General features: G+C 42.4%; 1 protein-coding gene across 1 annotated transcript in view; it reads right to left on the reverse strand.

Moving 5' to 3' along the window:
* Positions 1–6,256: 6,256 nt before the first annotated feature.
* Positions 6,257–26,800, reverse strand: part of LOC134406026 (serine protease 27-like) — a 29,748-nt gene continuing 9,204 nt past the window's right edge. The window contains exons 2-6 of the mRNA XM_063137256.1: positions 24,015–24,041; positions 21,436–21,598; positions 19,261–19,532; positions 8,899–9,068; positions 6,257–6,553 (exon numbers count right to left, since the gene is read on the reverse strand). Coding sequence (XP_062993326.1) covers positions 6,257–6,553; positions 8,899–9,068; positions 19,261–19,532; positions 21,436–21,598; positions 24,015–24,041 — 929 coding nt within the window. The remainder of the gene's footprint in view (positions 6,554–8,898; positions 9,069–19,260; positions 19,533–21,435; positions 21,599–24,014; positions 24,042–26,800) is intronic.

A 26,800-nucleotide genomic window follows, 5' to 3' on the forward strand; every position in this document is an offset into this window, starting at 1 on the left:
TCGTGCCTTGTAGTTGTGTTGGACTACAACTCCCAACTGGGGGGGGGGTTGCTGGAAATTGTAGTACAACACATCTGGAGGGTACCAGGTTGGGGAAATTCTGCTTTACAAGTTTCTCCTGAGGAGTTGTAGAGCTAACTTTGAGGACATCTAATTCTGGAGCCAATCAGAGTGACTTCATGGGTGGGGGGAATACCCAAAGACCAGGAAAAACTGTTCACTTTCTGACAGCAGAGGAATAGTGCAGATGTTGAGGACAGTTTTTAATTGATTTAAAAAGTATCTCCCCTTGCCTGGAGGATGCTGGGAAATGTAGTTTGCTGAGAGGTGCTATGGATCTCTGGCAGGGACTTCTTCCAAAACCACCATGCCCAGGATTCCACGGGTGTGCTTCTTGACGAGGCTTCTAACTTTGCAGTCTTCCTGTCTCATTCATGGAATTTTAGCATGAGTGAGGCGGGGGGGTTCCAGATGACACCACATTCCATTTGTAAGCCTCCCGTGTTTCCCCACATCTTCTTCCATCTTTCCGCTTTCTGCAAAATCCCCATTAAGCAAGGAAAGAAGGAATAGCTGCACAATGCCCTTGGGATCAGCAGTTGTCCATTTTCACCTATCCCATGACAATGAAATTGGCATAAAAGCACTGCGATCTTGGGGTGTAGGTATGCCTTAACATAATATGGAATTGACAGGTCAGATTAAATGAAGGAAAGAAAAGGATCCTAGAGCCGGAGAAGGGGACATCTATCCCAAGGAGTCAAATGCAGCCCAAGGGCCTCCCAATCTGGCTACAGCATCTCCTCCGCCCCCCCCCCCCAATTACTCCCCAATGGTAATCTGGGATCTTAAAATGCCCAGTGACTATGTTTGCGGAGTGTTGCAGTTGGGAAGAGAAGAGCTGCCCCTCCCGTGCCACAAGAAGGCTTTTAAAAAGCCTCTGCTGGTCCCGTTGGTCTGATATTCAATGGATTTATGAAACTTTAAATCTCCCCAGAGACAGTGCATCCATCAATCACTTTCCCTGAATCGAATCCTTCTCTAAAAATCAGAAATGTTTGAATATTGGGATTCAAAATGAGGCTGTTCCCACAGTTGTTTTCTCAGTAACTATGGAGTTGCTTATTTTCTGCCATTTTGTATGCTACAAATATTAGTGGAAAAATTATTATTATTATTATTATTATTATTATTATTATTATTATTATTATTATTCACATCCTGCCCTTTTCCCTGGATTTATTTATTTATTAGTAATACTTATACCACTTGATATAATAAAATGTTTCCTCCCTTTAATGCATGGGTGGGCAGCTTTTAGCCCTTCAGATGTTTTGGCCTACAGCTCCCATGATCCCTCACCATTGGCTATGCTGACCAGAGCCAATGGGAGTTGTAGTTCAAAACTTTTAGAGGATCACAAGTTGCCCACCCTTGATTAATGCCTTTGTGACTGGCTGTGTGGGTTTCCCTTCACTCTCATGCCTAATGGTGCTAAATAGTGCATCTGCAAAAACTGCATATGCATTTGGAAGATGATGATGATGATGATGATGATGATGATGATGATGATGATGATGATATCCCATACTTGGGGTTTCGAAGCTTGTGTGACTGACTTCCAATAGGTCTCAACGAGGGGAGCAAATCTGTTCTGTATAAAAGCCTGACACAGAATCAAGGTGGCTATGATTGATTAGTTCCCCACTAATGTGAGGTACACATTGGATGATATGCAGCCATCTTTCTTAGAGTTGCCAACTAATCAGAAAATGGATGGCTCCTATGTCTATAGAACAGTGCAAAGTCCATAAAACAGGCAACAACACTTCCTGCTAATGTTTGCATGTGAACCTGCTGTTAAACAGTGGCATTGCAATGGCCAGTTGAAAAGTGGGCAACCCTGATGGTTCAAATTCTGGTTGAGCGAGTGGCGCTGTACTGGGTAGGCAGTTTTATCAGCCCCATGTTGACCTCCTCCCAAACTTGCTGTCAGTATTGACCCTGCACTGCTTTGCAAAGGAAGCCTCCTTTGGTCAGTCTCCCCTCGTACAATTACAATTGTTTGAAGGGAAGAGATCAATGCTCACTTTCACCATCCTGCTGTCACATCCTCCTGTCAATCCCAGCCCCTCCGGTCCTTGCCTTAAAGCTCCATCACACCTTGGAAGAAACACTGGCTAAAGCTGCTTCTCTGTGGACACTGTTACTTCCTGATTTCAAACAGGAAGTAAACAAGGTGCAGGAGGGCCATTCAGTCCCTCGTTGTGAACACGCTGCTTCTCCCACACACATAAAAATAAACAGTGGAACAGTACTGTGTATATGTGTGTGTGTGGTGGTAGTGGTGGTGCTGGGAACAGTTTAGGAACACTTCAAGCTAAGTATTTGCACCAGAAACAATCCTGCGTGAAAAGGGAGGATCACAGGGTGCAAGCTGCCCCCGGAAATGAACTTTTCCTTTGTTTCTACTGTTTGCAGACTTCACAGCCACAAGGATCCCTGCACTGAGGTGTGGCAGTTTGCGAAACAGCACCAGAACGTAGTGAGATTCAGTCCATTGCCTACACAATAGAGGTATGTTGTCTTCTTTCTTTCCTTCTTTCTTTCTTTCTTTCTTTCTTTCTTTCTTTCTTTCTTTCTTTCTTTCTTCCTTGCATTTCTATACCGCCCAATAGCTGAAGCTCTCTAGGCAGTTCACCAAAGTTATCCAAAAGCACTGCTCAGTAGAGCCTCCACAGGAAGTGTCGCTGCGTTCTGTAGACAACAGCACAGCACGGTGTGAGAAGACGGGCAAGGGTCCTTACTTTTCCTTCTCCAATGTTGGGATTCATTCCCTTTCCCTTACCCTGTAGCACTACAGGAACATTGACCAACTCTGCAACTGCCTCCTATCCAAAATTATCAACACAATACGGGGCTGTCTTCACAGCTCTGAGTTGGTGCCACTTCAGTGCCGAACCCCACAGTATCGCTGCTGTAGGGTGGTTGCAATTTATACAAACGAATGGAGGCAGTGCGGGCTTTCTGGTGGCCATTAGGCTTGAGGGGCCCTCCCCTGGCTTCCGGCGACCGATGGAAGGTCACCTTCCACGCAGGAACATTCCCAGAGCAGCACCTGAGTGAGGACAGTTGGGATAGAGCTGCGCTGACCTCACAGGCAGGAAATGTCGGTGTAAATCCCCAACATTTCTGCTCCACATTTTCAGCTTCGGCTCCTGCTCCGAATCGGCAACTGCATCATATAACCAATGCAGCACAGATTCGGAGCCACCCCAAGGCAAAGACAACATATAGACAGCCCCTAGGTAGACCAATTTTGCGTCCTATGAAGATGACTACACAATTTAAGGTATGGGGTGTGTGTGTGTGTGTGTTTCTGTTCAACCCTAGTTGAAACAAATATAGTTATTTTCTAATGTTTCCTCATGCATTCACATACACACAGTACTTCGCATGAGCCAATAGCTATACCAACGGTCTGTCTGCCATGCTTTGAAAACATCTTGTAATTGCACAACATCCTTCATGGATGTTGGAGAACTTTTCTCCCTTATCCTGGTGATTTCACCAAGGACCACCAAGAACTATCTGTTTCCGTCCATCTTGTACTGGCTTACTATGTATAATCCACCTCTTCTCTAAGCCAAATATATATATATATATATATATATATATATATATATATATATATATATCCACGTGAGGGTCTTTGGACGGACGAGTGGAAAAAGGAATGGGGAGGGAGATGCACGTACATGGAATTTTTAAATTGAATTCAAGTGTAATTTTAAAAGTATGACAAATATCAGTGCAAAAAGTATACGTGTGGGGATTTTATGGATGGCTCTGGATGGAGAGCTGCTGGATGGCATTAATAATCCAGTTAAGCTCAGACAGGTCTTGGGTGGCATGTCAAGGGCTGGGTTAGACATTTATGGCAACTTAATTGAGGCTCAAACTACATGCGAGGCTCAGCGGCACAGTTCATTCCCCAGACAGTTCACTTGCTTAATGCAAAGCAGCCTCAGAGGATGTGATTGAGCAAACAGGAAAGTTGGCTTAACCCTCTCCCTCCTTGCCATTTGTCTGCTGAAGTGGACACTACCCAGGCTGCCTTGTGACCCACAAAAGGAAAAGATATTGGGGTATCTTCTTCTCTACAGGGAGAACAGCAGCTTAGAGAGGTCCCCACAACTTCTAGCTTCACCACACCAGCGTTATACTGTGCAATCACTGCGAATTGCATGCAAAGGACTCCGAAGTTTTCCAGCTTATCATCTGCTTTGACTGTGAAGTAGTTCCATGCATCCTGCTTTAATTGTGCTTCTTAGCCAAAAGAAGCATTGTATTTTAATACCCCCTTTCAGAGCGAATCTGTTGTTGTTTTCCGAGCGGCCACTGGGGGCGCAGGAGGATGATTTGATATTTTTAAACTTCAAATTAAACAAATGCTTACAGCTGCGTAAATTTTAAAGATAAAGACATCAAAATTGGCACAGTAATAGATATTAAGGAGGGCTTTCAGCATACCAAATGTGATTTGGATTGGGTCATCCATTGATTTTTTATGATTTTTTACATTTCCCCCCCCCAAAACCCTTTTCCTGGTATGCAAAGGATCTTAGGAGTACCACCGCCCGGGGTGTGATTTAGCTAACAACAACAATGACAGCTTTACGCTATGAGGATAATTCGAGGGAAACGGGTCCATGGGATGAAGCTCTTCATCTTCTTTTTTCTCCTGTTGTTAAGAAAGCAGCTCCAGAAGGTGATTGTGAGCAAGCATAACAGGAAGGAAGATGGTTATGCTGTGTCCCCTTCAGGGAGGAACCATAGCTCAGGGAGGGACCATCCAGTCATTTTAATTCAACTCAAAATAATACAATGCAGCAGCCACCTCAAAGCCATTGTGGGACTTTCCAGAGAAGCCCAGCAGTTTAAAAACTGGGGATTTATCCTAACTTTTCAGGATGGAGTGAGGTGAACATGACCCTTTAGCCCTTTAACCTCACTTCATCCTCGATGTGGGGGTGTGGCAAGACAGATGTTCAAGGTCCACCAGGGCAGTGGGCAGGCCAATGAACTGAATGGCCACCAAAACTGTCCATGCCCTGTGCTGCCCCCCACCCCCACCCCCCAGCATGGGGAGAAGAGTTTCCCTTTTGCAGAACAGCCTTTTGCATTTTAAAGGGGGGGAGAGGGAAAAGCTAGGGAGGGATGGCCATAAACCCCATGTTCGTTCCCTGGTGTGGGGATTTCATGGCGCAACCCCAGAGGAATGAAACCATGGGATTTTGGGGTGTGTGTGTGTGATGCAGCACCATTAAGACAGCCCCCAGGTGATGGGCAAGTCCTCAAACAGAGAGCTTGAAGAAAGTTGCTGCCAGTCAACACGGACAATAATCTTACCTGGGTATATGGTAAATAATCTTACCTGTGTAAAGGCTCCTTCCTTTGTTCCTATGCACTGCCCCTATATTGCAACTTTATTTGCTTTTTTAAAAAATAATAATAATCAGGGGAAATAATCATATAACTGAGCATCTTGTCTAGTTTGGATTTCAGTGATGAAGCCTTTAAGATACCACCCAACTGGAGTTATCCTTGTAGAAGCTGATCTCAGGGATCAGCAGCACCCCAGTTCCAGCCACCATGTTTTCTTATGTTGCACGTGTACATGCATGCGCACTACTTTAAGGAAATGTGCTGGCTGGGAGGAACTGATGGATGAGCTGCCCCCAGAACCAGTAGGAAGAAAGTTGTGGGGCAATGGTGATGCATGGCAGGAGGGGGAAGAGACTCCGTATGCTAGCGATAAAGGATATTGCTCATGCCTCCCACCCCATAGAGGAAGAGGCATCAGCACTGAGGCACAACATCTGCAGAGACACCTGTGCCCCCACTGCATTTGTATTTCCTTGTGGAAGTGAACATCGGAAGCTGCCTTATATTGGGTCAGACCATTGGTCCATCTAACCCAGTATTGTCAACACTGACTGGCAGCAGCTGTTTAAGGTTACAGACAGGAATTTTTCCAGCCTTTCCTGGAGATGTGGGTGATTGAACCTGGGATGTTCTTCATGCAAAGCAAGTGCTCTGCCTCTGGGACATGTCCCCCTATCTAAGTGGCATTCAGGGGCAAATGGAGACCAGGTATGAGAATTCCAGGCAGGAGTGACTGAGAAATGGGAAGGAGATGAGAAAAGGGACAACCCCAAGCCACTTGTTGGATCGTGACTTCTTTCCACAGGTCCTACGCTAAGACATGAGTATGGGTCCACACCAAGATCTGCAGCACAGCAATGATAAAGACGGCTTGTCTCCTCCCATCGGCTCCACCAGTGCCTTGATTCTTGACCCTGAGGTTGCCCCTGCTTGCCTCAATGAACTCCAGATTGGGGATAATCCTGTGAATCCAGTCCTGGTACGAGGTGAGGCGAATGTACACACCGGGGCGGTTCTTCTCAGCACAACCTTCCCCCCAGCTCACGATACCAGCCAAGAGCCATTCCTGATTCATCTTGCACATCAGTGGGCCACCAGAATCACCCTAGAGAAATGGAGAGATGGATGTGAGATGCATTGAAGAGTTAGAGTAGTGTACTGTAGTGGTTATAAAGGGCCAGCAAGCCCTATATTCAAATCCCTGCTCTCAGAGAGACCACGCAGAGTGACCTTGGGCCAGTCATGGCTTTACAATCTCACCTACCTCACAGGGTTGGTGAGAGCATAATTTTGGGGCACAGGAAAGAGTCTTGCCTTTGGGGAGCCCACAAGTAGGTCATGAAAGCAATAGCCTTCCCCTTCCCTGCTGCACCTTAACAAATTGGTGGCCCCCCAATTATGGAATGATCTCCCCGGTAAGGCCCACCTGGCACCAACAACATTGTTATCTTTTCAGCGCCTGGTCAAGACTTTTCTCTTCTCCCAGGCATTTAATAGCATATGCTGAGTTTGTCATTAACCCTGGATCTGCTGAGAGTTCATAGTAGTTTTTAATGTGTGTGTATTAGGGATGTGCTCCGCTTCTAATCGGACCGGCGAATTAGAAGCGGAGCGGGGGGCTTCGCCTGCCCTTAAGGCGGAGGCGAAGAGGATTGGGGGGCCAGCGGAGCGTGGCGAAGAGGATCGAGATGAAGGCGGATCCTTCGCCTCGCTCCGGAGCTCCGCCGGAAAGGTAAGTGGGGTTTACCGGGCCCTGCCGCTGTCGCTGTCGCCCATGCGGCGACAGCGGCAGGGCCCGGTACCCCCCCGCCCTCCTCTCCCTTACCTGCCTCCGTCCGCGGTCCGTCGGCGTCTTCAATTGAGCCCGTGGTTCAACCAGGAAGTCTGGGCTGCTTGCGGCCCAGATTTCCTCATTGAATCGCGGGCTCAATTGAAGATGCCGACGGACCGTGGACGGAGGCAGGTAAGGTCCCCCTCTCCCTTGGTCCCTTACCGGGCTCTGCCATCATCGCCGCATGGGCGGCGACGGCGGCAGGACCCGGTACCCCCCACCGCCCTCCTCTCCCTTACCTGCCTCCGTCCGCGGTCCGTCGGCATCTTCAATTGAGCCCGCGGTTCAACCAGGAAGACTGGGCTGCTTACAAGACTTCAACCAGGAAGTCTGGACCGCTTACAAGAGGTAAGGCCCCCCTCCCCCTTGGTCCCTTACCGGGCTCTGCCGCCGTCGCCGCACGGGTGGCGATGGCGGCAGGGCCCGGTAAACCTCCCGCCCTCCTCTCCTGGCCTTACTTGGCGCCACTCCCCTCCACTGCGGAGCTCCGATTCGGAGCCGGAGCTCCGCGGCGAAGAGGAGCGGAGTATGGGCGGAGTGGCGTGGAGCGGGCCGATCCGAAATTTTCAGATCAGCCCGCAGGGCAGAGCGGGGGGTCCGTGCACACCCCTAGTGTGTATATAATGCTTTTATGGTTTTTAAATTTTGTGCTTTTATGGTTTTAAATTTTGTATATTGATTTTTAATTTTTTTTATTAATTTATTTTATAATACACTAACCACATCCCTACTTATTTTGCAACCCTTCCCGTTCCCTTCCCATTCCCTCCCCACACTTGGTCAATTACATCAAATCCCAGCACTTAACATGCAAGTGCAATTATTTCATTAGTTGTGACACGTCCATCAAAATATTTCAAGGAGATTGTTGGTTGTCTGGTTTTTATGAGTCCCACAGATTTCTATCGGCTTCTGCCATAGTTATTCTGTTTGGTTCCGTTTTTATATAGTCTATATATTTTTGCCAATCCGTCCTGAAGGTGTCTCTTTTCTTTATCCCTGTATGTGTTCTTAATTTCTGTGTCAATTTTTCATTTATTGCTATGTCCCAGATTTTCTTTTTCCACAGCGATATTGTCAGCATCCGAGCTATCTTCCAGTTTCCTGCTATTACTTGCCTCGTGGCTGTTCACATAAACCCTATTAGTATTTTTTTTTCTTTTAGCTCTCTATTTTCTTTAACATGCATATTCAACAAGGCTAGTTCTGGTGTTTCACAAACCTCTTGCTCAGTATTTTTTCTTATTTTCTGAAAAACCTTAACCCAGAACTTTTTGACCTTCCTACATTTCCACCTTATATGGATTTGTGTCCCATTAGTTTTAATGTTCAATGTTTTAATCTTTGTAAACCACCCAGAGAGCTTTGGCTATGGGGCAGTATGTAAATGTAATAAACAATACTAATAATACTAATACTAATACTAATACTAATACTAATAATAATAATAACTTGTATTCAGTGGCACACCGAAGACTTCCAGAACATAGGTATTTCTAGATATAATTAGTATTAATATCAATATCTATATGGAGATCAATGACGCTATCTGTGTGATTTGGGATCAAAGGGAGGGCTTCCCATGAAGACAGGTCCTAACGATGGGCACTCCCCCTCACCTTGCATGTGTCCTTCATGCCCTCGGCATACCCGGCACACATCATGTCATCTTGGATTTGTTTCCGAGGCAGGCTCTGGCCCATGTCAATGCTGTAGAGTCTTCTGCAGGTCTGGATATCTATTATGGGCACCTGGAGTTTCTGGAGCTTTTTTGGAGAAGGTAGGTCCTCTGCAATGAAGAACATGAGATAGTGAGAGGAAACGTGCAAAGAGGCCTTCAAAAGGGATAGCAGAACTTTGCCCTGGACTCTCTCTCTTTCTCTCTGCTTCTCAAAAATTGAGTGTCTGTAACACAGGAAAGAATGAACAGGATGACAGTGAAGCATATGTCATGACAGCTTCACATGCAACAATGAAAGCTTGTTACTGCATTTTCTTCCTACCCACTTCATGGGTCAGCCACATATTTTCTCTACCATTTGCATGGTATATGTATTTATGATTCATGCAAGTAAACACTTGCCCAGGAACAGTATACCTCCCTAGGTATACTGCATGTTTTCTCATTGCAGATAGCCTAAGAGCTTCGCTAAGCAAGCTATTTAAAGCATGCTCATTTCTCGCCACACACAGAAGTTTCTGGGTCAATTAAATGATGCTGTAAACCAACAGGACATCTCCTGTGCCCCCCATGCTGGAATAAACCCTTAATGACACAAAATCGGGAGCATGTAAAGTTGGCATTGCACAATGAAGTTGCCAAGGATGGGAGGAAGGACTTCAAACGGAGGGAGAAGAGGGTAAAATGCCTCCCTTTATTGCAGGGATCTGATCCCCATGTGTCTACTCAGAAGTAAGTCCCACTGTGTTCAGTGGGGCATACTTCCAAGAAAGTGTGCCAAGGGTTGCAAACTTACAGCACAATCTTACTTCTACTCAGAAGGAAATCCCGACTTTCCTGGGGGTTGGGAGGAAACAGATGAAAACAAAGCACACACACATATCACTCCTTTGTCACACATGCCTGGGAGGGAGGGAGGGAGGGAGGTGTTCCCTCGATTCAACTGTGTCTGCCATTTAAAGGAGCTGCAGGAAGCAGCAGGGTCTTCCACCTTGTCATCCCTCTCCTCCCGTGTAATGCAGCCCATATCAATCATGCAAAAGAACCAGGAAGCAAAACAGCCCTGGGTTAACAATGGAATTTTCCCTTAATGTAGAGACGTTCTAAATGTTACAGACAAAATGCAGCCTGTGGTGGCAGTGTAAGAATCCCCATTGTGAAGGTTTCTTTGTGAAGGGAGGTAACCTTTACATACAAGTTGCTTCTTCCAAGCATCAGCAACTTGAAACCTGCAGAGAACCTAGTAGAACCTGATACATGTGGCCCTGCACAAACACTGAGCTGAAATGATGGAGGCCAGGAGCAGGGACAGCATATGTGGTCCTACTTCCCTGCTCCACAAGTTCATGATGACATCAATCACAGGTGTCATCATGAGGGTTTGTAATTTCAAGGGGGATCTTCACACTAAGTTAAATGTGCAGCCTGAAACACGTACAAACTTCAAGATTTTTGGCACATTTTTTTTTCTTTTTTACAGGGGTCAATGGCAGATCCAGGACTACAAAGAGATTTAAAGGGTTGTTTAACAATAACAGTAAAGAAAAAAACATGTCCCTTGTTGGGTTATTGCCAGAACTTTTCTCCTTCTGGAACTCTGTTTGTGCTCAGAAACAAACACACATCACGCAGGTCTTACACAGCAGAGCTGGTTTATTTCCTTCAGGCTTCTGTGCAGTCCAAATCAGATCAGTTCAGATCAGCACACTGAGGCATGCACAGAGAGCAGTGATCATAGAGCAGTGATCAGTGAGCAGTGAGCAGTTCCATTTTACACAAGTGAGAAACTATATACACATCTTACACAATTCTTATCTACATTACATACAGCTGTGATGAGGCTAACTTAGAATCTTGGCAAGGTTCCCAGAACAGCCTCTATCTCAAGGTAATTGCCCACAGATAGACTTTCTCTGTTTAACCCTGAGATAGCCATACACACACAATTTTAATGACTAAGCAAGTATTTCTTTTCATATACTTAACAGTCCTCCTCTTGCGCATGTTGTTTAAATTGTGTTACAATCTGAGACCCAGCTTTAAAAGCATCTCTTTGTGTTTTACCATTGATACTGGTTTTGTGAATAAATCAGCCAACATCATTTCAGATGGACAATATTCAAGCTTAATCCAGCCCTTCTGAATTATATCTTTCACATGAGAATAACGAACATCCACATGTTTAGTTCTTGGTTTACACTTTTCAGATGTAGCCATACTAATACATGCCTGATTATCCTCAAATATGGTTACTGGTGTCTCAATTTCCAACCTTAGATCAGCAAATAATTGTTTATACCACTCAATCTCATTACAAGCCAGAGATAAACTGATATATTCTGCTTCTGCACTAGAGGTTGCTACACAATTTTGTTTTCTTGTATACCAATCAATCAAAGATCGATTGTAAAAGAATGCTGCTCCACTGGTAGACTTTCTGTCAATTGCGTTAGCCCAGTCAGCATCTGCATAAACACAGAAATTTCCATCTTTGTGTGTAGATATTTCCAATTTGTGATTGATTGTACCTTTTAGATATCTTAATACACGTTTTACAGCTGTCCAATCAGTTACAGAAGGTTTTGTCATTTTTCTGCTTAAAAGATTTACAGCAAATGTAATATCTGGTCTACTTAGGTTTGCTAGATAAAGTAAACTTCCAATCACACTCTGATATTTCTGTATGTCTTCCATTTCAGTACTGTCTGTCTGATTTTGAAAATCAGTGACCATAGGAGTGGCAACAATTTTACAATTCTCCATGCTGTGTTCTTCCAGCAATTTTTTAATTTTGCCACTTTGTTCAATCAGAAATGACCCTGTGTTAGAATCTTTTGAAATTTGCATTCCCAAATAACTTTTCACTGAACCAAGGTCTTTTAACTCAAAATGTCTTTGCAGCTGGTTTACAAATGTGTTTTTCTGTTCTTCTTCATTAAAAACCAGTAACAAATCATCTACATAAATCAGCAAATACACTACATTTGAACCATCCTGTTTTGTGTACAAACAATGATCAGCTTTGCTTTGTTTAAAACCCATTTTGATCAATACATTGTCCAGTTTCTTATTCCAACACCTTGCTGCTTGCCTCAAACCATATATGGATTTTTTCAATTTACAAACTAACCCTGGATTTTTAACAAAACCTTTTGGTTGAGTCATGTAAATTTCCTCAGTTAAATCTCCATATAAGAAAGCTGTTTTGATGTCAAAATGAAATACATTCAATTGTTTTTCTGCTGCAATTTTTAACAAAAGTTTTACACTTGAGTATTTTGTTGTAGGTGCATAAACTTCTTCAAAATCTATTAGATATTTTTGAGCAAATCCTCTTGCTACCAATCTTGCTCTGTAACGTTCCACCTGTCCTTTCTCATTTTGTTTTACTTTGAATACCCATTTACAGGTAATGGCTTTACGACCTTCAGGTAAAGGTACTAGCTCCCACGTTTCATTTTTTTCCATTGCTCTGATTTCCTCTGACATTGCTTCATGCCAGCCCTGAGCTTCTGTAGGTTCCATTTCCTGAATTTCCTCAAATGAAGTAGGTTCATAGGCTATTAGTAAAGCTCTATGAGAAACCTGTTTGCTTTGGTATTCATCTGAATAACGAATTGGAGCTTTGCGTTCCCTTTCTGATCGTCTTGGCATAGTTACAGGCATAGTTTCCTCCTCTACAGTTTCTTCCCCCTCCCTCTCTTGCTGAGATTGTTCAGGAATTTCTTCTGTTTCTACAGCTTTCTGTTCTACAGGCAAACTTACATACTGTTTTGTTTCCTGCATTTGTTCATGAAAAACTACATCTCTGCTCACAATTACACTTTTGTGATATGGAGACCACAAACGATAGCCTTTTGTTTGTGTATCATATCCCAACAGTTTACATTCCAAACCTCTTTGAGCTAGCTTTCCTGGTCTGTTTTCTTTCTGAATATGAGCAAAACATTTACTTCCAAAAACCCTTATATGTGACACTCTAGGTTTTCTTTTGTAAAACATTTCATATGGGGTTTTTTCATGTACAGAGTGGTAAAGCCTGTTTAACAAATAATTTGAGGTGGACAAAGCTTCTGCCCAGAACAGGTTAGACAATCCTGACTCTTTCAATAGAGCTCTTAACATGTTCTGCAAGGTTCTGTTTTTCCTTTCTGCAACTCCATTTTGAAATGGTGAATATGGAGCAGTAAGGTCATGTTGTATACCCTCATCACTGAGGAATTTTTTAAATTGGTTGCTAAGAAATTCACCTCCCCGGTCCGTTCTTAGATTAGCTATAGGTTCTTTAAATCTATTTTTACTCCACTTAACAAACGCTTTAAACTTTCCAAAAGTTTCACTCTTCTGTTTTAACACATACACAAATCCAAATCTACTGTAATCATCAACAATAGACAAGAAAAATCTGTTTCCTCCTTGACTTGTCTCAAAAGGACCTGCAAGATCTGCATGAATTAATTCAAAAATTCTTTTTGTTGTTCTCTCACTATGTTTTGGAATGTTTGACTTATGACACTTGGTTTCACTGCATACATTACATTCTACATAGTTAGAACATGGTTTGATTTTCACCCCTTCACACAATTCTGGAATCTTAGAAATTGTTTTATAGTTAGCATGACCAAACCTTTTATGAGTTAAATGGATACACTCTTGGTGTGGTTTGCAATTGGCTATTGTTTTTGTTGTGACTTTGCTGGCTACAACTTCATTTTCTGTACAAGTATTAATCACATACAAAGAATCTTTCATTATTCCCTGCACACACACCTTGTTTCCCTGTTTTATAGTACAATTTTCTTCAGTAAAACAAACCTCATACCCCATTTCTGTTAACTGAAACACACTTAGAAGGTTTGTTTCTAATTCTGGTACATATAAAACACTTTGTAGTTCAACTCCCAGACAATCAAAATATACATTACCCACACCACAAATCTGGATTTTTGTTCCATTTGCAAGGGTAACACACTTTTGCTCTGAAGTAGAAGTTTCCAAGGTTACAAATGAAAGTTTGTCTTTTGCCATACTTATTGAAGCCCCAGAGTCCAAAAACCAAGGATTCATTGTCTCTTTGACTCTTGCTAGAAGACACTTCTTTGTTGATTCAGCTTCATTCATGTTGTTTTCTTCTCTCCACTTTGCTGTCAACAGCTTCTTCTTCTTCTTGTTGCAATCCCGCCTTAAGTGTCCTGTGGAACCACAGTTAAAGCATTTCCTTGCCTTTAATGCAGCCACCACATCAGAAGATTTATGGCTTTGTTGAAATTCAGCCACAGGAAGTTTAAAGCTCTGTTGTTTTGAAGCTTGTCTTCTTTCATAGGTTTCCAGTAGTTTTCCAGCTACATACTCGAGAGTTAAATTTTTCTCCTCTTGACTTTCCATCATGGTGACAACCGCGTCGTACGATGAATCAAGACTTGACAAAATCACATAGACTTGGTGTATAGTTGTAAACTCCATCCCTCGTGCCCTGAGTTGATTGAAGATTTCTCTCATGCTTTTCAAATGGTTTGACATAGACTCCCCTGGTTTCAGCTTCATTCCATACAGCTTCCGGGTTAGAATTATTTTACTGCCCGCTGTTTCTCTTTGATATACAGCTTGTAGTGCATTCCAGCACTCTTTTGATGTATTCAAAAACTGAATGAAGGAAATTTGAGAGTCTTCCACAGCTAATGCAATAACTGCCATTGCTTTTGCATCGTCCTTAAACCATTTAGCATTCTGTGGATCTGCTCTATTTGGTGGATCCTCTGTGACTACATACCACAGTTCAGCCTGAATCAGATACATTTGCATTTTGTAAGACCATAATGCATAGTTAGAGTCATTCAGCTTTTCCAACAATTGATGCAAACCAGACATATTAGCTCCTGCCATTTCCTCTGCTTTAGGAATTGGTATCTCACCGTCCTCCTGCTCAGAGTCCTCCTCAGAGTCAGCCGACTGAGATTTTTCCTCACTTTGCAGCACTGGCTTTAGCTTGATGTCTTCCTTCATCAACAGTTTTCTGTTTTAGCAGACTCCTGGTTCTGGTTCTGATACTGCACCGTTCCCACCAAGTTCTGGTTCTTCTGCCTGGATTAGGCTGGCGTAGGCTGGCATAGGCTAGACTGGGCCCATAACCTTTGTTGGGTTATTGCCAGAACTTTTCTCCTTCTGGAACTCTGTTTGTGCTCAGAAACAAACACACATCACGCAGGTCTTACACAGCAGAGCTGGTTTATTTCCTTCAGGCTTCTGTGCAGTCCAAATCAGATCAGTTCAGATCAGCACACTGAGGCATGCACAGAGAGCAGTGATCATAGAGCAGTGATCAGTGATCAGTGATCAGTTCCATTTTACACAAGTGAGAAACTATATACACATCTTACACAATTCTTATCTACATTACATACAGCTGTGATGAGGCTAACTTAGAATCTTGGCAAGGTTCCCAGAACAGCCTCTATCTCAAGGTAATTGCCCACAGATAGACTTTCTCTGTTTAACCCTGAGATAGCCATACACACACAATTTTAATGACTAAGCAAGTATTTCTTTTCATATACTTAACATCCCTGCCCTAAAATTGTTCCTTAGTCCTTAATTAAACTGCTAAAATGAAGAAAGCTTGGAGTACCTAGGAGTGAATTTATGTGTGGAAAGACAGTAACCTCTGCTCAGTTTTTGGACTCAGAACAAATTTCTGGGCACAGAATTCTATAATTCTGTTTTTTGCTCAGACTTCAGTTGTGGATCTCAGGGTTCTAGAGAAGGAAGGAAGGGGAGGAGGAGGAGGAGGAGGAGGAGAAGGAGGAGGAGGAGGAGGAGGAGGAGGAAGAGGAGGAGGAGAATCCAGTAATCCTTAATTTTGCCCATCTCTGCCCCTGCCCAGTAGATGACTGTCCCAATTCTTTTTTCTTTTTTTTTCTTTTTTTTTTTATAATTTTTATTCATTTTCAACACTATATAAACATAGATAAACATTACCAAATATAACTAAAACAACACAATAAGAAAAAAATAACATCAAACATCTGTTACATACATCTTGAATAAATGTTGAGTACAATATCAAAAGCTATTACATATACCTTATCAAACTATAACATCTTCGCTCTTAACATAAAAGTGCACCCCCCCCACCTCGGGATCATTCTTGAGTCCAAAATCTAATCGTTTCTTCTGCTGGTGGTTTCCCACTTCCCTTAGTAAACACAAACACTAGGAACTGTTTCCAAATTCCTTCGAACTCATTTATTTTAGTTATGCCTTTTCTCCACTTAATGTTACATGTCAATTTATCATTGATGGCTATATCCCATACTTCTTTATACCATTCTTCAATAGAATATTCCCCTTGGATCTTCCAGTTCCTAGCTACCATCAACCGTGCTGCTACCAACAAACTCGATATCAGCTCTATAGTTCCTTTTCCACACTTTATCTCTTCAAATAGTGACAGCAATGCTATTTTTGGTGTTTGTTCTATTTTCATTCCCACTATTTCTTCAATTTCTGAAAACACCATCTTCCATAATCTTTGTACATATTTGCATTGCCACCACATATGTAAATACGTTCCTTTTTCCCCACAACCTCTCCAACAATTTGCTGAATGTTGATCACTTATCTTATTCAATCTAACCGGGGTTAGGTACCACCTCCATAAAATTTTAAAATAGTTCTCCTTTATTCTTACTGATAAACTTCTCAACACTCTTTGTTTCCATAGTCCCTCCCAGCTCTGTCGCCCTATCTGTATCTTCAAATCTGATTCCCAAACCATTTTCTCTGTATTCTCTCTAAACTCCTTCTCTAACAATATTTTATATATTTCACTCATTAATCCTTTTGAGACTATACTATCTCCTTTTCCTTTCTCCTTACTTACTACTAATTCTTCAAACCTCGTCATCTTTCTACACTTTCTATTATCCTTAATCCACTTTTTATTCCATTGTTCTAATTGACCATATTCTAACCACGATAGCTTCTTCTCCTTTAACAAATTTTCCATATCCTCTCTTGTTTTAATATCACTTAACCAATCCTTTAATTTTATTTTATTTTTTTCTTTTAATATTTTACACAATCTACCCTTTAGATCCTCTGGGAAATTCTTTAACATTATTATCGGTGCTAAGGGAGAGTTGCTCGGAAGCAGCTTCCCTTTAAATTTACTCCAAATTTCCCATTGAGTCCTCAGGAGTGGATTATCTATACTTCCAACCCACTTTCTTCCTCCATCTTTAAAAAAAACATTCTCCAAATTCATCTCTACCTTACTTATGTTTTTTTCTTCCATCCAATATAAATCTCCTACTCCCATAATTGCTTCTACAACATGTCTTAATCTATTTGCTATGTAATATAATTTTATGTTTGGGAGACCCATTCCGCCCTTTTTTTGGCTTAGGTACCAATTATTTTTATTCACTCTTGCTCTCTTTTCTCCATTACAATATTTATTAATAATATTTTGCCAACTTTTTATCTCGGTTTCTGATATTTTTATAGGTAACATCCTAAATACAAAATTAATTTTAGCTAATATCTTCATTTTTATCAAAGCTATTCTCCCAAACCAAGATAAATTTAATCTTTTATATTTCTCCAATTTCTCTAATACCTCCTTCTTTAACTTCGTTAAATTTTCCCTTTCTAAATTTTCTAAATTTTTGGTAATTTTAATTCCTAAGTATTTAATCTCGTCCTTGACTTTCACTTCCATTCCCTTAAGTGCCAAATCCTTTTCTTCCTTCTTAGTATAGTTAAATAGCATCATCTCTGATTTAGACCAATTTATTTTTAACCCTGTAATTTTCTCAAATTCCCTCAACTGATATTTAACTCTTTCTAATTTTCTTAATGGATTCTTAATGGTCAATAAAGTATCATCCGCGAACATGTTTAACTTTATTTCCCTTACCTCTCCAATTCCTTCTAACTCTTCATCCTCCCTTAGTGCCTTCGCCAAAACTTCCATAACCATTACAAACAGGACCGGCGAGAGCGGACATCCTTGTCTTGTTCCTCTGGCTAGTCGTATCTTTTCAGTAAGTCCGTCATTTACCACCACTACCGCCGTATTTTGGGAATATAACTGTTCTATTACATTTTTAAATTTATTTCCAAATCCCAGTTTATCTATAATACTCTTTAGTGCCTGCCAGCTCACACAATCAAAAGCTTTAAAAATATCCAATGCCATAATACCTGCCTTAATATTTGCTTTTTTTATTACATTTATTACATTTAAAACTCTACCCACTAAATTATGCATATGCCTTCCTACCACAAACCCACATTGATCTGCTCCTATATATTCTGCCAAAAAATTATTTAGCCGTTTAGCCATAATAGATGTAAAAATTTTGGCATCCTGATTTATTAAAGAAATAGGTCTATAAGAATCGGGATTAGTCAAATCTTTGTCTGGTTTTGGGATCAGAATTATCACTGAATGTTCCCATGATTCAGGTATCTTCTCTCCTAATAATATCCTATTATAAAGTTCCATTAATTTTGGAACCAAGTAATCTTTGAAGACCTTATAGTATTCTGGACCCAATCCATCTGCTCCCGGTGATTTACCAACTTTTAACTTATCAATAACCTCTTCAATTTCTCTTTGAGTTATTACTGACTCCATTAACTCCTTATATTCTAATTTTATTCCCTTCTTTATAAACCTTCCAATATACTCCTCCACCTTTTCTTGTTGAATTTCTTTACCCTTATACAATTCCTGATAAAATTCCTGAAAAATTTTTATTTTGGCTTTCATTGCATGACAATAATTCCCTCGGCTATCTTTCAACGTTTCTATCCCATTCCTTCCTTTTTCTTTTTGTGTGAGCTTGGGACTTGGGACTGTCCCAATTCTATGGGCTCCTCTACACCATGCAGGATATTGCACTATGAAAGTGGTATGAAAGCGGTATAAAAAAGGCAGGAGCCAGACCAAGCAAGATATAGTGATATGAAAACTGTATATGGTATATGTCAGTGGGCCCCAACAGTTGTCAGTGCGCTTCAGTACCACTATAAAGCAGTAGTGTGGCTCCTGCCTTTTATATACTGCTTCCATACCATTTTCATAGTGGAATATCCTGCATGGTGTAGATGAGCCCTATGTTTCTGTGATTCAGTCACACTGTACGATTTGGACTTTTTCGCAAAGGAAAGGAAAGATGACACACAGATGTTAGAAAGGTACTAAGGGTGGGTGGAGGAAATGCATGTTTTTACATTTTTCTGGCCAAAAAAAAAAAAAAACAGGTCTAAAGTTACTCCCTCTCCCAATACTCACGTCCTTCACTGATGTCTCCCCAGCCAGTGACCCAGCACATCATACCAGGGGGGAACTCCACATTGGCTGCAGGCACACAGATGGGAATGATGTAGTTGGTGTACCTCACTGGGTGAACCAGCCGCACCAAGGCAATGTCTCCGCTCGTGGCCTCCCCAGCATACCGAGGATTTCTGATGATGTTTCCAACCCGAAGAGATTGCTTGTGCTGCCAGGAGCTCTCCAACTTGTTGGCACCCAACATCACAGTATACTGGGAGGGATCATCATCTCTGTAAGAGGATGGGGGAACATTGCTACAAGGACCATGGCTAAATTATGTACAGTGTGATTAATTGGAGTTGGAAGGGTATTGGATGTTATTAGAATGAGGGATTGAAACGCAGTCAAGAACGCATTCAGACTGACTCAGATTTGTCAAGAGAGAAACAGGCTATACATGTTTCAATACGCCAATTAGGGAAACAGCATCACGCAGACCTGAACTTTGAACCAAAGACAGCTTTAGGGCCATTCTGCTTCTGTCCCCACCCCAACATGGATTTGTTCGAGGCAGTTATACTTTACTTGAAGCTTCTTAATGTTGATATGTTTCCAAAGAGCAAAGCTTGCCAGATCAAAGCAAATCATCTTGCCAAACAGTTCCTCTTCAAGCTAGTTAAAGTAAGCCTTGCAGCACCTGAGCCACTAGATCAGATCAGAGCTACTTGCAAAACTTCAGCTCCTTGGCAAGTTCATTTTATTAAGTCTGTTTATACAAAACAAAGCTCCTTGTAAGGCCTCACCTCCTTTACAACTAGTTTAAAAGAGCCATCTTCTACTCTTGCTGGACCACTGGAGTGTTCTATGCTTTCCTGTGCCCTACCAGAGTCTTGCGGACCGGACAGAAGTCAGGAAGGAGGAAGGGTGGGAGTGTTGTGTGTTACCCTCTGACCATGGATTTGGGGGGGAGGGAAATCATTCTCTCCCTTCGCTCCTATCAGTCCTGATGACTGGCATTATGCTTCTATTTTTCATCTGATGCTTTCAGAATTTATTATTTCAGATTGTTTTTAATCTCTAAACTACGCTGGGAGAGACTTTTGAAGGACTGGGCATCAATGTTTAAAACCAAAGAAAGGAAGCATGAAATGAAGCTCCTTTCAGCCACTGAATTCTATGGGGAGGAATTCTATGGGGAAGAGCAAATCATAGACATGTGACACTGGATGCAGCCCCCATAAGCCTTTGCCAGACCCAAGAATCACAACAAGGCCTACTGCTGCCCTGATGCCTCCCCTGAGTCCCTCATGCCAGGGGACTAGCTCTGGAAACACCTGTTTTAATTTTCCACAATAGCCCTAATGTAGTGTTGCTTGGGGGCATTGTGGGAAATGGTGGCCTTCCATGATGGCTGCCCTTTAAATTCCCCCACAATGCTCTGGCGTGACACTACATCGTAGACATTATGGGGAAATTAAATGCCACTGCCAAGCTATCCAGTGCTAGGGTGACCATATTTGGGAAACCAAAAAAGAGGACACCTAGTGTGTGTGGGGGGGGAAGCAGCTTTCTGAGTCCTGCAGAAAGTACGTTATTCCCCCGCCACCTTAAAGAACCCGATTGGAGTGGAGGAGGGGAAAGGATTTCATTCTGCACCACCACCATCCACTCCAATTGGGGCCTTTTCTATAATGTCCACGAATGACCCACTTTCCCCTTTAAGACCTCAATTGGAGCTCAGGGTGGGGGAATTATGTGCCTCAAGAAAGCATGTCATTCCCTCCTGCCATGCTAATGGCAGCCTTAAAGGGGAAAGTGTGTCATTCCAGGACATTATTGAAAATTATAGAAAATCCCCCCTGACACCATGGAAAGAACAAAAACCAGGACAAATCCGGGGAAATCCTGACAGTTGGTCACCCTATCCAGTGCCGCTTGCAGCATTTCAGCCTGTCACCACAGCCCACTGGGGGGATTTTGCCAAGGTCCCCTCAGAATTGGAGCTTTGTCTGACAGTAACAGCAGCTTGCAGGGTCCTATTTTGTTTTGTTGCACAACAGCTTCTGGGCAGAAACAGCTTGTCCATAAGTGAGAAGTTGATATTTCAGCAGCAGTACCCTTAAACGTCTGCAATCATTTTTAAATTGCCATGTAAGAATCTGAAGGGGGGGAGCCCATTTCTTGGTTACTCACGGTCGGAAACAATGTGCTGCTGTCACAATCCAGTCATGGGTGATGAGGGCCCCTCCACAAAGGTGCTTGTCCATCTTCCTCACACTGACCTGCCATGGCCATTCCCCTTCCACAGAGTCCTCACCCCCAACATTCCTATTCAGGGCAGCCGGTCGGCCGCATACTGGGAAAAGAAAGGAGCAGAAAGAGTCAAATGTAATACTAGGTACAATCTGACTGCACCAGAGATTGTAGATTTGGCCATGGCAATGCACACCTTAATTTGGGGATGCCACTGTGGTGTAGTGGCTAAAGTGTTGGACTAGGAGTTGGAAAATCTGGGTTCTAGTCCCCCCTCAGCCATTATTATTATTATTATTATTATTATTATTATTATTATTACATTTATATCCCACCTTTTCTCCTCCAAGGAACCCAAGGCGGTGTACATAATTCACCTCCTCTCCAGTTTATCCTCACAACAACCCTGTGAGGTGGGTTGGGCTGAGAGTCTGTGACTGGCACAAAGTCACCCAGTGGGTTTTCATGGCCGAGTGGGGACTAGAACCCGGATCTCCCGACTCCCAGTCCGACACTTTAGCCACTACACCACACTAGCCATGGAAACCCACTGGGTAACTTTGGGCCAATCACAGACTCTCAGCCCAACCTACTTCATAGGGTTGTTGTAGTGAGGATCAAATGGAGAGGAGGAGGATTATGGGTTCCTTTGACAAAAAAAAGGCAGGATAGAAATGTAATAAATAAATAAATAAATAAATAAAATCCATTCCATCTGTGTTTAACAGATTGTCATGTGCCTTTTATTCTATCATCTGCTCATTAATGAAATCAGATTCTCCCCCACAGTTTTTCCCAGTTTCCTGAATTTCTGCAAATTTGCACTTGTGCCAATCCCCCAATTTTCATGTTTTAACTTATCGGAGCAAATGCACATTTTCAGCCAGTGGATTTTTTAAATGTATTTTTCTATAACTAAATTTATATAAAATTCCAGAAACTTTTTTAAAAAATCGTCCATGCGACTCAGGAATACTGCAGAATATGTAGCTTTGATGCATAGCATTCATTTGACGCCATCACAGAATTTTCTGACATCCCTACCTTAGTTACATCATGCCTGGATTACGGCAATGCACTCATGTCTGAAGTACTGCAATGTGAAAAGTACCCGAAAACGACAATCGGTGCAGAATGTAGCAACCCAGTTATTAACAGCAGCAGCCTACAGGAAGCATGAGATTCTCTTGTTAAAACTACTGCAGTACCTTTTGATTAGTTTCTGAGTCCCGTTCAAAATGCTGGTGATGGCTGTGAAACCCCTTGAAGGCATGGCAAAGGAAGTTTGCCAAATGAACCTGCCTGCCTGCCTACTCATATCTTCAATAAAGAAGATATGTTTAGTTGAGAGGGGGGGGGGTTCATGGTGGCTGCCCTAGATATAATGTTGTCTTCAACTGTGGCCGCAGAGGCAATTTCTGACACATTACATCTACAACATTACAGAGCCCCCATCTTCATTAAAAATCACAGCTTTCATGAAAGATGGGTGGCTGCCAGGCATGAGCAAACAGGTCAGGTAAGTTCCAGCTACTCACTTGGTAGGCAGGGGGCAAGGCAGTGGTTCAGTGGTTTTGAGGAATGAGCAGGCGAGGGAGTCCGGGATCATCTCCCCAGCGTCCCTCTACCCCCTTATGGTGTAGAAAGGGCCATTGTTATGTTTCCTCTTGTTTGTCTTCACCCACCCCTTCTCATTCTCTATCTGTGTGCAATGCACGCTCTCAAAGAGGAACCAAAGAATTGGGCAATTTGCAGTTTGAGGAATGCCCACTGCAAGTTGTATCTCTGCAAGTTGTCATGAAATACCCTATGGTTGAATATTTAGTCTGCCTGGTTTATTTTGAGTGTTGTTGTTTTGCAAGCGACCTTATGATTTTACAGCCACAAGAGATAAAGACACTGAACCACATTTGTGAACTATGTTAGCTAGTTTTGGCAGGCTTTCACAAGCTTTGTTGGGTGTGACATAGGGGAGACAAGTATTCTCTGCCATGCTCAGAAGATGTTCTCATAATCGCCTTGAGCATTTTAATGAAAGGTAGTTCTGAACTACATTTTCAATAAATTATAAAAACGTATATTAGTAAGCTACCCAATTTTAAGAGGAGCAAACCCTGTGCTACAACACCTGGCCTATGTTCATTAGGAACTTGATACATCTGGAATTAGTGCTTCTACTCTTATTTGTCTTAAATGGAATTTGAGATTAGGGTTTAACACCACTTTGTGAGGGCAATTTCCCTAAACAGGGGGTTACGGATCTTGGAATATTTTATTTCTTTATCAACATATGTATATTGCCAGATAACTAAAATTCTCTCAGGTGAGTTAAAATAAAAATAGCCAAACTATCAAAATACATAAATACATACATAAATAAAAGACATCTGTAATATAGAAGCATGATACGTGTCCATAACATGTTGTTTACTGGGGTATCCTTGTATATATAAGAAGTGGTTGATGTTGTTGTTTTTAAAAAAAGTTTCCTTACCTATTTGGGCTAAATGAAAACTTACCATAATGGGAACGGCTCAACTGAGAACCTGCAAAAGAAAGAGGAGGAATCAGCGTGGGCTACTGTGTCCCAGAAGTCAGAGATTGCATGCTAAAGGGTTTTTTTTATTCATTGATTAGAATCATAGAATAGTTTAGTTGGAAGAGGCCTATAAGGCCATTGAGTCCTACCCCCTGCTAAGTGCAGGAATCCACCTTAAAGCTGCACCTTGAACACCTAAAGTGTGGGAGAGCCCACAACCTCCCTAGGTAATTGGTTCCATTGCTGTATTATTATTATTATTATTATTATTATTATTATTATTATTATTTATTCATTTATTTATTTATATAGCACCAACAATGTACATGGTGCTGTACAGAGTAAAACAGTAAATAGCAAGACCCTGCCGCATGGGCTTACAATCTAATAAAATCATAGTAAAACAATAAGGAGGGGAAGAGAATGCAAACAGGTACAGGGTAGGGTAAGCAGGCACAGGGTAGGGAAAAACTAACAGTAGAAAGTAACAGTAGAAGTCTGCACAACATCAAGTTTTAAAAGCTTTAGGAAAAAGAAAAGTTTTTAGTTGAGCTTTAAAAGCTGTGGTTGAACTTGTAGTTCTCAAATGTTCTGGAAGAGTGTTCCAGGCGTAAGGGGCAGCAGACGAAAATGGACGAAGCCGAGCAAGGGAAGTAGAGGACCTTGGGCAGGCGAGAAACATGGCATCAGAGGAGCGAAGAGCACGAGCGGGGCAATAGTGTGAGATGAGAGAGGAGAGATAGGAAGGAGCTAGACCGTGAAAAGCTTTGAAGGTTAACAGGAGAAGTTTATATTGGATTCTGAAGTGAATTGGAAGCCAATGAAGAGATTTCAGAAGCGGAGTAACATGGTCGGAGCGGCGAGCTAAGAAGATGATCTTTGCGGCAGAGTGGTGAACAGAAACCAACGGACTGATGTGAGAAGAAGGAAGGCCAGAGAGAAGAAGGTTGCAGTAGTCCAACTGTGAAATAACCAGTGCATGAACAAGCGTCTTGGCAGAAGAGACAGACAAAAATGATCGAATCCTGGCAATATTATACAGGAAAAATCGACAAGATTTAGCTACTGCCTCAATATGAGGAATAAAGGAGAGCGAGGAGTCGAAGATAAAGCCAAGGCTACGAGCTTCCTTGACCGGAGTAAGCGTAACATCATTGACAGTAAGAGAGAATGAGAGATGAGGAGAAGGTTTAGGAGGAAAAACAAGCAATTCAGTCTTTGCCATGTTAAGCTTCAAGCGACGATGAAGCAGCCAAGCTGAGATATCTGAAAGACATGCCGAGATACGATCGTGAACATCAGGAGAAAGTTCTGGAGATGACAGATATAGTTGTGTATCATCGGCGTACAGATGATATTGGAGGCCATGAGATTGAATAAGCTTGCCCAAGGGCAACATGTATAAGGAAAACAACAACGGGCCAAGCACCGAGCCTTGCGGAACCCCTACTGAAAGGGGAAAGGAGGAAGACGAGCTGCCATTAGCCAACACGCTGAAAGAGCGACCCGCTGGATAGGAGGCAAACCAGTTATAGACAGAGCCACAAAATCCAAGGTCATGAAGGGAATCTAAGAGAAGATCATGATCAACCGTGTCAAAGGCTGCAGTTAGATCAAGGAGAATAAGAACGGAATAATGGCCTTTAGACTTGGCAGTAAGGAGATCATTGGTGATCTTAGTAAGGGCTGTTTCGGTGGAATGCAGAGGACGGAATCCAGATTGAAATGGATCCAAAGCAGAGTTACTAGAAAGAAAGTCAAGACAGCGAGAGTAGACCGCACGCTCCAGGATCTTTGAAACAAATGGCAACAAAGAGACAGGTCGGTAGTTAGATAGAGATAGCCTATCAAGAGTAGGTTTCTTGAGAATGGGAGAGACTGTAGCATGTTTAAAAGCAGAAGGAAATGAACCAGAGGACAGAGAACTGCTGTACTGCTCTAACGGTCAGAAAGTTTTTCCTGATGTCCAGTTAGAATCTGGCTTCCTGTAAGTTGATCCCATTATTCCGTGTCCTGCAGTCTAGGAGGATCGAGAAGAAATCCTGGCCCTCCTCTGTGTGACAACCTTTCAAGTCCTTGAAGAGTGTTATCATGTCTCCCCTCAGACTTCTCTTCTCAAGGCTAAACATGCCCAGTTCTTTCAGTCTCTCCTCCAGCCTATCAAGATCACTTTCCCACCCAATTTTGTGTCATCTGCAAATTTGATAAGCATTCCTTGACGCGGTTCAGCTGTCACCAATGGTAGAGAGGGAGAAAGGGATGGAGGCAGCCAATCAGGGGCAGTTGGGGACAAACCACATGCAAATTTTGGAGTGGGATTCACTATGCATTAGCAACATTTGCATTATTCATGAGCCCTTCTGTAGTGAGGGGACTGAGGGGCAAAAAAGCAGGAAAGGCACAGGACTACTAGCACTCATGGCCAGATGGGCTCTATACTAGTGTAGAGTAATGTGTACTTTATAATGTGCATTTAAAACGCATATTTTCACACCTTAGTCTTTGTGGGAAAGGGTGTGCTTTTGAAAAATCCATACTGAAATGCACACTGTCGCCATGTGAAATGCACCTGTTCCCCACTTGAACAAAATGAAATGAAAATGGGAGTGAGACAAACTGATCTTCAAACCAGAGTTCAGAGAATCTTGGTGAGCTGGAGAAACCCCATTTCCTAGACAAAACCCAAGTAAATCCAGTAGTGTGGATTAAACAGTGCAAAGATCTAAGAGCTGGTTTAGATATTTTCTGACTCTGCCTTTGCCTCTG

The sequence above is a fragment of the Elgaria multicarinata genome, chromosome 11, assembly GCF_023053635.1.
Source record: "Elgaria multicarinata webbii isolate HBS135686 ecotype San Diego chromosome 11, rElgMul1.1.pri, whole genome shotgun sequence".
Lineage (NCBI taxonomy): Eukaryota > Metazoa > Chordata > Lepidosauria > Squamata > Anguidae > Elgaria > Elgaria multicarinata.